This window comes from Pelodiscus sinensis, chromosome 5 (genome assembly GCF_049634645.1).
Source record: "Pelodiscus sinensis isolate JC-2024 chromosome 5, ASM4963464v1, whole genome shotgun sequence".
Lineage (NCBI taxonomy): Eukaryota > Metazoa > Chordata > Testudines > Trionychidae > Pelodiscus > Pelodiscus sinensis.
Genome location: NC_134715.1, coordinates 13,531,717 through 13,548,476, shown reverse-complemented (window position 1 = coordinate 13,548,476; position 16,760 = coordinate 13,531,717). Strand labels below are relative to the sequence as shown.

At 41.7% G+C, this 16,760-nt stretch overlaps 1 protein-coding gene across 10 annotated transcripts in view; it reads right to left on the bottom strand.

The window, feature by feature from the left end:
* Positions 1-4,290: 4,290 nt before the first annotated feature.
* Positions 4,291-16,760, bottom strand: part of ARHGAP24 (Rho GTPase activating protein 24) — a 339,006-nt gene continuing 326,536 nt past the window's right edge. For all 10 annotated transcript variants that reach the window (XM_075929535.1, XM_075929532.1, XM_075929536.1 and 7 more), the window contains 2 exons: positions 13,853-14,921; positions 4,291-5,031 (listed from right to left, as the gene is read on the bottom strand). In XM_075929535.1, coding sequence (XP_075785650.1) covers positions 4,788-5,031; positions 13,853-14,921 — 1,313 coding nt within the window. In that variant the 3' untranslated portion in view covers positions 4,291-4,787. The remainder of the gene's footprint in view (positions 5,032-13,852; positions 14,922-16,760) is intronic.

Below are 16,760 nucleotides of genomic sequence, written 5' to 3'. Positions count from 1 at the left end.
AATGGCAATCAGAGCTTTCTTGCGCAAGAGCGTCAATGCAGTGTGGACGCTCTCTTGCTCAAAAGCACATGACTTTTGTGATGCGCTTTGGAGGTGTGGACGTGCTTTTGCACAAGAAGTTTTTGCGGAAGATCTCTTGCACAAAAAAGCTTCTTGTGCAAAAACCCTGCACTCTAAACAACGTCTAAGGCTGTGTCTACGTTGGCAAGATTTTGCGCAAAAGTGGCTGCTTTTGCGCAAAATCTTTCCACCTGTCTACACTGGCAGCGAGTATTTGCGCAGGAACACTGATGTTCTACTGTATGAAATCAGTGCTTTTTGCGCAAATACTCTGACGCTCCCGCTCAGGGATAAGTCCTCTTCTTGCGCAAGTGTTCTTGCGCAAGAGGCCAGTGTAGACAGGTAACATCAATTTCTTGCGCAAGAAAGCCCGATGGCTAAAGTGGCTAAAATCTTTTGCGCAAAGGCACATACCAGTATAGACGCTTACTTGCGCAAATACTTAACGGAAAAACTTTTCCGTTAAAAGCATTTGTGCAAAATCATGCCAGTGTAGATGCAACCTAAGTGTCAAGCCTCTGCACTGGAGAGATGTGTGGACCATGGCAGCTGTTTCTCCTTCCATAATCTGTGAGAGTGGTTTTTCTGCTATTACTCACTTGGATGCAAATCCCAATTATTTGGCTTTGGTACTAGTGTTCAGACTTGGGCCCCTTACAAACACATAATTTTAGTGATGTTTTAGTTGTCTCATCCCTCACTGAGCAATAAAAATGAAACAATTGTTTTCACATGGAATTTCACTGTCGCCTGTTGGTTAGGTGGCAGAATTCTACATTAGGTTTCTCATCATACCTATTTTACCCAACTCCTAAGGCTTTTTTGCCCCTTAACAGGCTAAAACTCTCAAACCTGGAAAAGAAAATGCTATCCTTCAGCTCTGCAGGATTTAAAGCAATGACTGAAAAGCAATTTTAACTAATAGGAGGGTGCTAAAGAATGAAATGTCCCTTTCACATCCGAGCCTAGAATGAAATCACTCCCACCCAAAACAACTATAGCAGGAGCCATGTATATTGCCAAACAAAGTTTTCTGCCTTATCTCATGCATGGATGCCAGGTAGTTTAGAGTTAGGGATTTGTTGGAAAGTGAAGCTCCTACAGTAACTACAAGCACTGCTGCGGCATGGAACTGATGCCTCTAGTCTCACTTTATTAACAACGCTAACCTAAGCCCAACACCGCATTCCTCAGTGAGGCAAAAACTTTTGACCAAAGAAGCAGGGTGGCTTTCGGGTTAGAATCTTATGAGATACAACAACTGAGGAGGAGGAAGAGGATGTTCAACTGCTACAACTAAATGTGATTCTTTTATGTAAAATAAAAGGAAGCTCAAATTTTTGGTACTGTTTGTGACTGATTTTGTTCTGGTGTGAGACGGATGTGTGCATGGTTCCTTTGAAGTGTGGCAGTGTAAAAGTCTGACGGTCTTTTTTTCCATGCCCAAACTCCAGCTCCAAACAGCATCGGACTTTTCAGAAAAGTATAATCACTTCAGGAAATGACATACATGAGGCTCCAGTCCTGAACTAATTATAGAAGAAAAAGAGATACTCGAGATTTTTAAATTTACTGTGTGTGAATAAATACTCTGTGTGTGTGCTTGAAAATAAAAAGAACTCTTTGAAATCAGAAGTAGTGTGATTTGTTCAATAAATGCCTCATGAGACCCCTGCATATGCAAGAGTGACAGTACTAGCCACAGTACAGCAGCACCTACATCAAAGTTGCTCGGTGCTGTATATTCGCATAATAAGAAACAGTTCCTACAAGAAAGAATATAAAATCTAAATAGATAAGGCACAAAGCAGCAAAATGACTGCCTAAGATTGCACAAAATTCAGTGACAGCGAAATGAATAGAGCCCCGGACGCCTGAGTCTCAGTTCTGTGCCTATTCACTGGAACCCATCACCTCTCAATATACGTCAACATTTTATCCCACACGCACTGCCCAAGGGGGAGCTCTGCTAAACAGCCAGGCTAGGGGCTTCTCTCCAGAGGAATAAGTAAAAAGTGTTCTTCTTGGCAGAACCTGTTTTGCCTTATTCAGTCTAGTAGTCCTAAAGTCATACACACTTGCAGGTAGTCTGAATCATAGTTACCTCTGTTTTGCATCCAGTGGAGCAGCTCTGGAATGTGTGCAGCGAAGAAGAGATCCTAAACATTTGAATAATCTTAGTCTTTTTTTAACCTTCTCACTGGCAAAGATCCAAAAGTTGAATAATCTATTCACATAAAAACACAATTTACTAACAACATGAATTTGGCTTTTTAAAAGAGTTATGGAGTACAAACTAATTAAAAACTTGCGATTGTTAATATTCACGTCAGAAGCAAAGAAATAATTGATTCACCTACTAGTGTTTTCCTTTTCCACTTTGGCAACATGAACTTTTGCATGAATGGGGAAGTTACATTTAAGTCTTTAAACAGTGTAAAGGACTTAGGAGGACCCTCTGAACTGGACTGAATTTTTACTACTGGAGTCTAAACCAACATTTCTTTGCTTAGTTGAATTAATCAACATTATTCCTGTCATCATCAACACGGCCAGCACAGGCCAATGTGAATTTCACTTGAGAAGGAATTACAGGAACCAGCCCAGAGTTGATGTGGCAGTGTTCATCTTGTGACTAAAATTATGCAAACACAATAGCTATTGCTAGTTGGCTTTCTGATGATTTGTCAAATACAGCACTTGGCTTGTTTACCTTAACCAAAAGAAGGCTGAGGGGGGACATGATTGCACTCTTGAAATATATTAGAGGAATAAATACCAGGGAGGGAGAGGAATTATTTAAGCTTAATACCAATGTGGACACAAGAACAAATGGATATAAGCTGGCTAGTAGGAAGTTTAGACTTGAGATTAGACAAAGGTTTCTAACCATTAGAGGAGTGAGGTTCTGGAACGGCCTTCCAAGGGAAGTAGTGGGGGCAAAAGATCTATCTTGCTTCAAGATTAAGCCAGATGGGTTTATGAAAGGGATGGTTTGATGAGATAACATGATCTTGGTAACTAATTGACCATTCATTATCAGAGGTAAATAGGTCAATGGAGGGATGATAGGAGTTACTATAGGGAACTTTCTGGGTGCCTGGCTGGTGAGTCTTGCCCACATGCTCAGGGTTTAGCTGATCGCCATATTTGGGGTCGGGAAGGAATTTTCCTCCAGGGTAGATTGGCAGAGGCCCTGGAGGTTTTTCGCCTTCCTCTGTAGCATGGGGTACAGATCACAGCTGGAGGATTCTCTGTATCTTGGGGTCTTCAAAGTATCTGAAGGCTTCAATATCTGAGATATAGGTAAGAGGATTATTCTAGGAGGGGGTGGGTGAGATTCTGTGGCCTGCATTGTGCAGGGGGTCAGACTAGATGATCATAATGGTCCCTTCTGACCTTAAAGTCTATGGCTGTGTCTACACTGGGCCACTTATTCCAGAAAATCAGCTGCTTTTCCGGAATAAGCTGCAACCTGTCTACAGTGGCCCTTGAATTTCCGGAAAAGCAACGATGCTCTACTGTACAAAATCAGCCGCTATTCCGGAAAAACTATTCTGCTCCCGCTCGGGCATAAGTCCTTATTCCGGAACACTGTTCCGGAAAAGGGCCAGTGTAGACAGCCCAGTATTCTTTTCCGGAAAAAAGCCCCGATCGCGAAAATGGCAATCGGGGCTCTTTTCCGGAAAAGCGCGTCTACATTGGCCACAGACGCTTTTCCGGAAAAAGGGCTTTTCCGGAAAAGCAGCCTGCCAATGTAGATGCTCCTTTTCCGGAAAAACTAAAAACGGAATAGTATTCCGTTTTAAGCATTTCCGGAAATTCATGCCAGTGTAGACACAGCCTATGAGTCCTTTAATAAAGGATTTTAAGTCAAATTTTGGGACGTCAGTACATAGAATCTTCAAAGGAAATGGGGAACCTCAAAATAACAGCAACAGAATTTGGAATCAACCAGTACTATTCAGTAATAGAAACATGATAAACCAGTTCAAATCCAGTCTGCCTTTGTAAATGGTCCTTAAACAGCTTTATCTGTTATTTACTGGAAACAGAACAAGAATAAAAGGATGGAATTAATTAAAAAGAAGAATATTATTTATAAAGTGTTCAGAGTCTAAAGAGAAAAAAGTCCAAAACTTGTCAGATGTTAGTTATATTTTTATAAAATTATTTACACTTTTGTTTTTGGTCATCTGCAAGTTCATTGGCACAAACAACACAGCCACACAGTATCCTTCTGTTTTAATAGCTAACATTATATATATATATCTTTAGCTCCAGAGCAAGAAGGGTAACAAAAATGATATACAAAATAAGCTGACAGTAACAATGCCAAAAATAGCTTATTATATTAAGTGCAAGGGAGAAAAGCCTTGATATAAAGCTTGATTGCAACATTTCAATTTACCAGTTTAAATAAAAGTCTTGCATTAAAATATTGTGTGAAATATGTCACTCGCTCTCTCTGTAAGGTGACCTTTTTTAAAAAAAATCTATACACACATTCAGTTGTAACACTTGACACTAGCATTATGAAGCTATTCAAAAAGAATGATGTGATAAGTACACACTGCAGTATGGTTGGTTAATGTCTGTAGCTTGTCTTCTTTCAAGGGTTTACAACATTTTGTTGAGTGCTAGCCTCAGTCAGGTGACCGGCCACCTGAAACAATATAATATCCCACCAGGCATTCCCAGAATGCCAGAGGCCTCGGTTAAAATGCTCACTGAATCCATATGGTGTTGCCTCTCTCTGGCCTGCGAGGCTCCACTGTTAGTTCTCCAAATGTAGAGAAAAACTGCTCCATCTCTTTTTGCAGCATGTCATTCCTCTTTTCTGCATCTTCTTTGGCCCGCTCTGCATTGCGCATTTTGATTTCTACCATTGTAAACTTCTTCCTCTCCTGGTCCAGCTCATCGTGCAGGGTCATCATTTCTGCTTCAAGGTTAAAGTTTCTCTGTTCCAAGCTGTAGCAAGACAAGAACAGAAATGACAGCCCGCACTGTATTACCCAGCCTCACGCACAGCAACGGGTTTTAATTTACAAAGCACAGGCCAACTTCCTTTAAAAAGACAATTTTAAAGTAACTAGTTTCCTGTTGAATTGAACAAGGAATGGTGGAATCTTCATTTCTTGGCTTATTTATAATTGAAGAATACAAATCTCTGGCACTATAAATGGTAAGCAACAGCTCTGGATTTGCTAGGCTATGACCTAAATGGGCCTTTTCCAATGCAGTGTCAGAACACTGATGACCGTGGTTCACGGATTGATCCCCTTTTTCTATTAGCAAATATTGGTTCCTCACATTGACCTATTGAAATAATCATCAAATCATAGGTGAGAAGGGGTCACAAGGATCATCTTGTCTAACCCTCTGCCAAGTTGTAGGATTTTTTGTGTCTAAACCACCCAAGATAAATGACTCTTCTTGAAAACCTACAATGAAGGCATTTTCATGACTTCCCTAGGCATTTTATTCCACTGTGCTACTGTTCTTATAGTTTGGAAGGTCTACCTGAGTTTTACTCTCAATTTGCAATTCTGCTGTTTGAACCCATTGCTTCTTCTCCTGCCCTCTGTGACAACAGGGAACAATTTTTCTCCATCTTTTTTTATACCAGCCTTTCAAGTAGCTGAAGATCATTATCATGTACCCTCTCTTTAATTACCTCTTTTCCAAACTAAATATGTCTTTGCCATATATGCCATTTGATCATTTTTGTTGTGTGTTGCTGGTTTCTTTCCAGTTTCTCTATATCCCTTCCATACAGCAGTGATCAAAATTGAACACAATACTCCAACTGAGGCCTAACCAACACTGGATAGATTGGTACTATTACTTCCTGTGACTTGTTTGCCTCTCAATGCAACCTAAAAGCACATTTTCTATTTCTTTCTTGCTTTCTTTTTTGTTATTGTTACTATTTGCAACAGCATTGCATTGTGGACTCATGCTGAGTTTGTGACCCCCCACAACTCCCAGATCCTTCTCAGTAGTGGTGCTGCGAAACCAGTTATCCCCCATTCTGTTGGTTTTTCTTCCCTAAGTGTAGCACCTTAAATCTGTCTTGGCTGAATTTCATTTTTTGTCTATAGCGTACTTCTCCGGTTTAACAATGTCCATTTGAATTTTAATTCTATCTTCTGAGGCAGTGGGTCCCAACCTTTTTGAGCATACGGACCCTTTTTCAATCTATTAAAATTTCACAGACCCTACTCCATGGCTGAGAAAAAAAAGAAAATTAAGGATTGGGCCCACCGCTATAAGCCCAATCCTCACTTTTAAACTTTCCACGGACCCCCTGCAGTACCATCATTGACCAACAGGGGTCCACTGACCACAGCTTGGGAGCCACTGTTCTAAGGCAAGTGGTTTTCAATTTTTTTTTCTCATGACCCAGTTGAAGAAAATTATTGATGCCTGAGACCCAATGTAATTTGACTAGTATGTAGGCTCTGTGGAGGGGCTGAGGATGAGAACTTTGGGTTGTAGGAAAGGGTTCCGGCTTTGGGGAGTCAGGGGTGTGGCAGAATGTGCTTATCTTGAGTGGCTCCCACTCAGAGCAGTGAGGGTGCTAAGGCTCCTGGCAGTGTGTGGAGCCATGTGTACTCTTCCCTGCTCCTCCTTTGCCAGTCTCTTCTGGGCACAGCACAATCTGCAGTGTCAGAATGGGTAGGTAGTATCCTTAGCATCCCCACTGGTCACCTGATCACCCTGCAGCAACGAGACCCAGTGCCTGACATTCCACGACCCAGTACTGTGTCGCGACCCATATTTTGAAAACCACTGATCTAAGGTGTTGTCAACCTTCCCAAGTTGTGTGTAGTCTGCAGATTTGATTGGCATGTTCTCCATTTGAATATTCAGGTTAAAGATGCTAAATAACAGCAGACCCAGAACAGATTTTTGTGGAACCCTCCTTAAGAGTGCCTTCACTCTGATATGAGGCCATTAATAATTCACAGGTGTTTAATCAGTTATGTATCTACTGCATTTCTCCATCCTATTTATGAGGAAGTCCAAGTTGGCTTCATCCTCTGGATATTTGTGAGTTAAATTTTGTATATATTGCTCTAATAGCTTTCCTGGTACTGAAGTTAGACTGACTGGTCTGCTGCTCCCCAGCACCTCCTCTCCCCCCTTTTTTAAAGATGTTAACCCTTCATCAGTTTTCTGAGGCCTCTCCTGTCCTCCATCAGTTTGCAAATATTATTGCTAGTGGGGTGAATAGCATAAGGCTTGCTGACTTGTATCCATTCAAATTAGACATAAGATTTCTGACATGTTTTTTACTTACCCTGCTCTACATCCCTTCCCCTTTATTGTCTATGATTACTGTTAGTCATCTGGTCATATGTTATTTTTTGAAGCTGCAGTTGATGGGGTTTGTTTTTGTTTTTAAAAAGTTTCCATATTTGAGGGATCCAACACATAAATGGTATGATCTAATACAGAATAATGCATGTCAAACTCTAACTATGTTCTAGCATAATCAATATTATCAACACAGCTCAGAAAATTGTGATGTATTTTAGTTAAAGAACTGAACCGCCTCTTGCTTTCTGGGCACTGTACCTGCAGTCTAATGGAATCAGCAGCCATGGGGGGTGTGCACACACCATCCTGTCTTTTGTAAGTGGCAAGGATGGGAACAGAAGCCACATCTCCTGGCTGCTTTTCTAGAGCTGTATCCACTAAACCACAGTGCAGAGGTCAGAACAATACTTTATTGCATTCCATGCTGTCACATGCCCTTATTAAGGGTAGGTATAATGTTTGGATATAAACATTCTTCAGTTTATGCACCGGGGTATTTTTTTCCCTCTAACCTATTATTTAATTTACTGTGTTGATGAAGCAGGACCATTAAAGATTTGGTAAATTGTTCTCTATTACAAAACAATTAGAATGTTCTTTTCCTAACATGACTCAGCTTCACCTACTTTAAGAGCTCTTGAACTGTATAGGAAAGTTTTGTGCAAGGTAGCAGTAAGGAAATACACTTGTTGGCTGATTTACAGATGCAGGGAAAATCCCATTTCTAACCATCTGATCTGAATTCTGATCGGAAGTTGCCTATTACAGTGATGTAAAGGGTGAAGATGAAATGCCAAACCCAGTCTAGTATGTGACTTGGGTCAATTTGAATCTTAGCGATTTGCATATATATAACCAGTGGCACTCATGATCTAAAAATGCGGCAGGAGAAGTAGCAGGACTAAGCTAGATCAATACCTGTCCATCCTTAGAAGCTTCAGAGGGGTAGCCAAGTTAGTCTTTTAACTGGAAAAGCTTAAAAAACAACAACTAATCTAGCAGCACCTTAAAGACTAACAAAACATGTAGATGGTATCATGAGCTTTCGTGGGTCAGATAAAAAGTGGGTTGTACTCACAAAAGCTCATGATACCATCTACATGTTTTGTTAGTCTTCAGGGTGTTGCTAGACCATTCATTGTTTTTTAATTTTATCCATCCTTAATTTGCCTCTCCCTTATTATATACCTGACCTCTGGGTTGCCTGTTGAGTTATATGATTCAGTGATACTCAGAACCTCAGAAGTAATGTGAAGCTGACAAGAATTATGTCAATTTCATGTCACTGCTGGATGAATCTATGAGCAGCAGAGGTAGCCATTGCTGGGGCTAATCACAAGGAGAAGGGCACAAAAGAGAATATAGCGCAGAAGTAGTGCGATGGAGACATCTTCCCTCCTTGGGATACATAGAGGATAGAACAGCACATGTTAACTTCACAGCAGCTGTGACACAAAATCCTGTCTTTTGAAAGTGGCAGGGATGGGAACAGAAGCCACATCTCCTGGCTTCTTTTCTAGAGGTGTATCCAGCATGCATGGGGGTGGGAATGGAAAGACACTGCACTGTTTCTAAGCTTTCAGCAGCTAGAAGAAAATGAACATGTACAAGCTGGAGGCTGTAAAACATGGATCACATCTTTCCTAGAAGGAAGACCACCCTCACAAGGCATTCCAGCACTCTCCTAGTTCCAGAAACAATCAGGTGTGGTCCTTGAGTTGCAAAGGAAGGTGACATGCTAATCTTGTAAGACAGCAACATCTTTAAAAACTTTACAGTTACCCAAATCCTATTACACTCATGAAGAAGTGAAACAAAACAAGGTTTTATGATTTGTTTGAAGCATTTGATTTCCAGTTACTATAGATATATTAGAAGTGCCACAGCTATCATCTCTAAGTCACAACCAGTTAAAAAGAGCCTTGTTTGCAGCTGTCATTCAATGGCAGGACACACACATGTTACATGAATAAAAGGTAATCATGTTATGCAAACACAATTAACCTAGAGTATGCATTGTTGCAAGATGTTATTAAATTAAATAGGTTCATTAAGATTGAAAAGGCTCAACAATACTTAACATGAAAAAAATGCCGAACGGAGCTTCTCTAGGCATGGCCCCCTGTCATCCAAGTTTATGGCATAAACTGGTATCAGAATGAAATTCTCCCCACTATCTTAGCTGGGAACAACTGGCCCTGTTCACTGAAGAGATAGAATCACAGAATACTAGGACTGGAAGGGACCTCGAGAGGTCATCAAGTCCAGTCCCCTGCCCTCATGGCAGGACCAAATACTGTCTAGACCATCCCTGATAAACAGTTATCTAACCTACTCTTAAATATCGCCAGAGATGGAGATTCCACAGCCTCCCTGGGCAATTTATTCCAGTTTTTGACCACCCTGACAGTTAGGAAGTTTTTCCTAATGTCCATCCTAAACCTCCTTTGCTGCAGTTTAAGCCCATTGCTTCTTGTTCTGTCCCCAGAGGCCAAGATGAACAAGGGTACGTCTAGACTACATGCCTCTGGCGACAAAGGCATGTAGTCTAGACGTACCCCAAGTTTTCTCCCTCCTCCTTATGACACCCTTTTAGATATCTGACAACTGCTATCATGTCCCACCTCAATCTTCTCTTTTCTAAACTAAACAAACTCAATTCCTTCAGCCTTCCCTCATAGGTCATGTTCTCTAGACCTTTAATCATTCTCGTTGCTCTTCTCTGGACCCTCTCCAATTTCTTCATATCTTTCTTGAAATGCGGTGCCCAGAACTGAACACAATACTCCAATTGAGGCCTAACCAGCACAGAGTAGAGAGGAAGAATGACTTCTCGTGTCTTGCTCACAACACACCTGTTAATGCATCCCAGAATCATGTTTGCTTTCTTTGCAACGGCATCACACTGCTGACTCATATTCAACTTGTGGGCCACTATAACCCCTACATCCCTTTCTGCCATACTCCTTCCCAGACAGTCACTTCCCATTCTGTATGTATGAAACTGATTCTTCCTTCCTAAGTGGAGCACTTTGCATTTCATAGAATCATAGAATCATAGAACCATAGAACTGGAAGAGACCTCAGAAGGACATCAAGTCCAGACCCCTGCTCTAGGAAGGACCAATTCCAACTAAATCAACCGAACAAGGCTTTGTGAAGCCGAGACTTAAACACCTCTAGGGATGGAGACTCCACTACTTCCCTAGGTAACCCATTCCAGTGCTTCACCACCCTCCGAGTGAAATAGTTCTTCCTAATATCCAACCTGGACCTCTCCCACCACAACTTGAGACCATTGCTCCTTGTTCTGCCATCTGTCACTACTGTGAACAGCCTCTCTCCATCCTCTTTGGAACCTCCCTTCAGGAAGTTGAAGGTTGCTATCAAATCCCCCCTCACTCTTTGCTTCTGCAGACTAAACAGACCCACGTCCCTCAGCCTCTCCTCATAAGTCATATGCTCCAGCCCCCTAATCATTTTGGTTGCCCTCCACTGGACCCTCTCCAATGCGTCCACATCCTTTTTGTAGTGGGGGCCCCAGAACTGGACACAATACTCCAGATGTGGCCTCACCAAAGCCGAATAAAGGGGAATAATGACATCTCTGGATCTGCTGGCAATGCTCCTCTTAATGCAACCTAATATACCATTGGTATATATGGTTGTGACTATTTTCTTCCACTATTTGATCTGAGGAAGTGGGTCTGGCCCACGAAAGCTCATCATCTAATAAACCATCTTGTTAGTCTTTAAAGTGCTACATAGTCCTGTATTTTGTTTCAGCTACACCAGACTAACACGGCTACATTTCTATCACTGATATACCATTAGCCTTCTTGGCTACAAGGGCACACTTTTGACTCGTATCCAGCTTCTCATCCACTGTAACCCCCAGGTCCTTTTCTGCAGAACTACTACTTAACTGGTTGGTCCCCAGCTTGTAACTATGCTTGGGATTCTTCTGTCCCAAGTGCAGGACTCTGCACTTGTCCTTGTTGAACCTCATCAGATTTCTTGTGGCCCAATCCTCCAATTTGTCTAAGTCACTCTGGACCCTATCTCTTCCCTCAAGCATATCTACCTCTCCCTGCAGCTTAGTGTCATCCGTAAACTTGCTGAGGGTGCAATCCATCCCCTGATCCAGGTCATTAATAAAGATATTGAACAAAACCGGTCCTACAACCGAACCTTAGGGCACTCTGCTAGAAACCGACCGCCATCCTGACACCGAGCCGTTGACCACTACCCACTGGGCCTGGCCTTCTAGCCATCTTTCTATCCATCTTACTGTCCATTTATCCAATCCACATTCCCTTAACTTGCTGGCAAGAATATTGTGCGAGACTGTATCAAAAGCCTTGCTAAAGTCAAGGTATATCACATCCACTGACTTTCCCATGTCCACCGAGCCAGTTAACTCATCATAGAAGCTAATCAGAATTGTCAGGCACAACTTGCCCTTTGTGAATCTATGCTGACTATTCCTGATCACTTTCCTCTCATCCAAGTGCCTCAAAATGGATTCCTTAAGGATCCCTTCCATGATTTTTCCAGGAACCGAGGTAAGACTAACCTGCCTATAGTTCCCTGGATCATCCTTCTTCCCTTTTTTGAAGATGGGCACTACATTTGCTTTTTTCCAATCATCTGGGATTTCTCCCGATCTCCACGACTTTTCAAAGATAATAGCCAAAGGCTCCTCAATGACATTTGCCAACTCCCTCAGTACCCTCTGATGCATTAAGTCCGGACCCATGGATTTGTGTATGTTTAGCTTTTCTAAATAGTTCCTAACCTGTTCTTTACCCACCATGGGCTGTCCATCTTCATCCCATCTTGCGTCACTTAGCGTATTTGTCTTTATTAAACTTCATCCTATTTACCTCAGACCATTTCTCCAATTTGTCCAGGTCATTTTGAATTATGACCCTATCCTGCAGATTAGTCGCAACCCCTCCCAGCTTGGTATCATCTGCAAACATAATAAGCGTACTTTCTATGCCAATATCTAAATTGTTGATGAATATATTGAACAGAGCCGGTCCCAAAACAGACCCCTGTGGAACCCTCACTTGTTATGCCTTTCCAGCAGGATTGTGAACCATTAATAACTACTCTCTGAGTACGGTTATCCAGCCAGTTATGCACCCACCTTATAGTAGCCATCTAAGTTGTATTTACCTAGTTTATTGATAAGAATATCATGCGAGACCGTATCAAACACCTTACTAAAGTCTAGGTATACCACATCCACTGCTTCTCCCTTATCCACAAGACTTGTTATCCTATAAAAGAAAGCTATCCGATTGGTTTGACATGATCTGTTCTTTACAAATCCATGCTGGCTGTTCCCTGTCACCTTGCCACTTTCCAAGTGTTTACAGATGATTTCTTTAATTACTTGCTCCATTATCTTCCCTGGCACAGAAGTTAAACTAACTGGTCTGTAGTTTCCTGGGTTGTTCTTGTTTCCCTTTTTATAGATGGGCACTATATTTGCCCTTTTCCAGTCCTCTGGAATCTCTCCTGTCTCCCATGATGTTTCCTCTGAAGCATTTAGGCTACGTCTAGACTACATCCCTCTGTCGGCAGAGGGATGTAAATGAAGCACTTTGAAAGTGCAAATGAAGCCGGGATTTAAATATCCTGCACTTCATTTGCATTATCACGTAATGGCGCTCTTTCGAAAAAGCTCTATTTCGAAATTGAAACCACAGTCTAGATGCTGTTCTTTCGAAAACAGGGCGCTTTTTCGAAAGATCCTGTAAACCTCTAGACTGCGGTTTCAATTTCGAAATAGCGCTTTTTCGAAAGAGCTCCATTACATGATTATGCAAATGAAGCACGGGATATTTAAATCCCGGCTTCATTTGCACTTTTGAAGTGCTTCATTTACATCCCTCTGCCAACAGAGGAATGTAGTCTAGACACAGCCTTAGTGCACAATGATTTACTCCCATACATTAGCTACTTCCATACAACCCTCAAAAAGGTTAGAAGTTGATTTGGATGGGCACCCTGACATTTAAAGATCTTCCCAAACCTTTATGTGAACTCTCCATACCTCCTTGGATCAGCAAATTTAGGCTGGGAATCATATGGAAACAGATTCTTTAGTGAGATTTCATGTGCTTATATTACTATGGTAAACCAATTTGAAAACAACTATTCTCATGCTATCCCAGTGCTTCTGCAGCTGAACTTGACTTGGGAACATGAGGTGCACGTATATGCAAATACACATCATGGAAAGAAAGGGTCATGATTTTTTTTCCAATGTTGAACCAAGTTTGATCTGAATTAGGAGGAAAAGGTTCAGGTGGGCTCATATTTTATTGAAGTGGTTTCTCCATCCCTACTACCAATTTTTATGTTCAAATTCACTGGGTCGTGGGAGCGTAAGACAATTACTCTGTCTCTCATTTATACAGTTAGTATGTATTACAGAGATATAACATCTTACCTCTTTATCCTTGTTTCATACTCCACCTTCTGTTTAGCCATCTCTTGCTTTAAGCTTGACACTAGGCTGTGCAGAGCACTGTGATTGCTTGTGTTGTTTGCAACAAATGTTTCGCTGTTATCGCTGCTGCTGGTGGCCCGGCTACTGTGTCCTCCCGTACTTCTTCGGTCAGTTTTGCTCTCACAGTCTCCTTGGTTGGAGAGCTCTTCATGTGGTGGCCCATCAAGCACCAAGTCTTCAAAATTCCCCCCATAAAAGTCTTGCTCAGGGCAGGTGGTGGTAGACGATCGACATGAGTTGGATTGTTCGGGTAGGGATATTTCACAAGAGGATGTGGACCAGGTTGCACTATCAATGCTCTGTTTATCCTCTGAATTCACTATGGAGAACTGCTGGTGGACATTGTCATAGGTGGAGAGTCTGTTATGCTGGCCCAAGTCACTCACCAGTTCCTTTTGTTTACTGTCCCTCAATGTCACATACCCATTGGGCATCCAGGCCAGGTTTCGGCTGTTCAGGGAGTTGCTGTGCACATCCGTGCTTGAAATGCCCATTCGCACACCTCCATTCTGCATGCTGTGCGTACCCATTTTAGTCACTGGTCCTTTCAGGGATGATGTTCTCCTGGCCTGCAGGGTACCATTTGGTAAGGTCTGGGTTTTCTCATGGCCCTCCACAGAGCTGCTGAAGGACCCATTAGTGACTATGCCACTGCCTTTATTAAAGGCTGGGTTTTTCTTCACCATGAGGGGTGGGCTTCTTGTGACATCAAATTTGTGAATGCTGTTCCTTGGACTGTTTGACTTGCTCCCTGGCAGCATTGCAGGAGACTCATTGTCCATGCTGCCCCTCTGGAGAGGCTCAGGTGTGTCCCAAGAACAACTTCTCACTGCTGTCTCCTTGGTGTTATTGTTCTCTTTGTTCTGGAGCTGACCAATGATCATTTTCTTCTGGATCTCATTGTTATTATTGCACACCTCCTCCCCTGGCTGAAGGTCTGTGTCCTTAGGAAATAGCTGTTCATGTTCACTTATCATCACTGACATCAGCTGCTGGACTACAGCAGTACCTGGAAAAAAGAAAATGATGTTTGCTGGTGCACCATTGTACCCACACTGCACTGGTTCCGGGGCACTGGCCAACATCTTGGGAGTAGAGTCAAGGCTTTGCCCATTTCTGTTAGCAGCTGCTCCCCCCTTTTTCCCCCCAGCAAAGAACTTGCAGTTGTGGGTAGTCAGTGAAGGGGAGGAAAAGAGCTACACCACAGCCAATAATCTTTAAAAGGAGATATTATCATGGCGGGGAACTAAAACCAATATGCCGAGGCGATATCTGCAATGGAAAACCACTGGGATCACACAGGAGATTAAGAATAACAGGAAGATAAATGATGTAATTGTAACATGTGAGTTTAAGCTCAAACATCTTTGATAACTGTTTTCAAATCTGGAAAAGCACTAGCCAGTCTAATCCAAGGGACTGACGAAGGAAAAGGTTTCTCAACCATTAACTTTTCAGCCTGTCAGAGCTGTGTGAGATTTTTAAATATAAAAACCTTTAACTACTCAGGCCTAATCTACTCTAAACGCTTCCCCCCCCCCCCCAAACACACCCACCACTGTTACTCTAACCTACGCAACCTCAGTTAGGCAAATAACGTAGCTGAAGTTGACATACCTATCACGGTGTTTTCCAAGCAGTAAGGTTGGCAGGCTGCTCTCCTATTGATTCTGGCTACTCTTCTCGGCCTTGTGGAGTACCAGAGTCAACAGGAGAGCACTCAGAGGTTGATTTATTACGTCTAAGCAGACACAATAAATTGACCACCGGTGAATTGATTGCTGCAACATTGATTCACCTCGTAGTGAAGACAAACTCTCAGAGACGAGACTGTGACTGACCAGTAAAGTGTATTATGCTTTCACACTATGTGGAACTGACTGCCAGTAACACATAAATCACAGCACTCCACTTCCCTACATGTTATTATAAATGGCTACATTCCTTCTCTAGAAACTCATGGTGCACACACCACACAACTTCACTTTAATTTACAAAACTATCATTGACACTAGATTTGGGGAAATGAGGTTTAGCACGGCATCATATAGGTATTTTACAAAAGCCTATTAGGGAATATTAAGAGTCTTCCAATAACAAGGTCAGGTTGCTTATAAACACCATTTTAAAGTCTCTCAGCATGTTTCAATGGCACCTTGAACTCTTTTAATCAATAATTTCCCAGTGGTCCAAATCATTCTACACAGGTTGCAATTCAATATTTGAGCTTTCCCCCCTTCAATTACATCTACTAAAAATTCAGTTTGCCACAGAGGCTTTTTTTGTTTTGTTTTGTCCATTTGCTTTGGGATAGTAAAGATCTACATTGCTTATGTAACAACTTGGATTCTACCATAAGAAATAATGTGAAGGGAGAGTCAGCTTCCTTTCAAAAACCTTTTTAGTCATGCACATATTATATCTCCATACAAATATAATATATTTCTAGTATTTTTTTTGAGTAATTGAAAGATTAGATACAAAGTGAAAGTAGAAACTGAAAAATTGCTGAAAGACAGCAATTGAAATGAAAGTAATTTTTTAAAGGAGGGTGTGGCTAGTCTCTCAAAATAACCCAATCTTAACAGTGTCTGTTATTTCGAAATAGCGCTATTCAAAATAGCATCATAACGCAAATATGCAAATGAAACACGGGATATTTAAATCCCGGCTTCATCTGAAATTTCAAATGTCTTCATTTGCATCCCTCTCTCGAAAGAGGGTGCAAGTGAAGACATACCCTTTGAGGCTAATGAAAATATAAAGAAGCTTTCTTGGGCAAAACTCACTTCATCAGATGAACTGGTGTGGAAACAACAGAAACCAAGAGATATATATCAACAGCAGA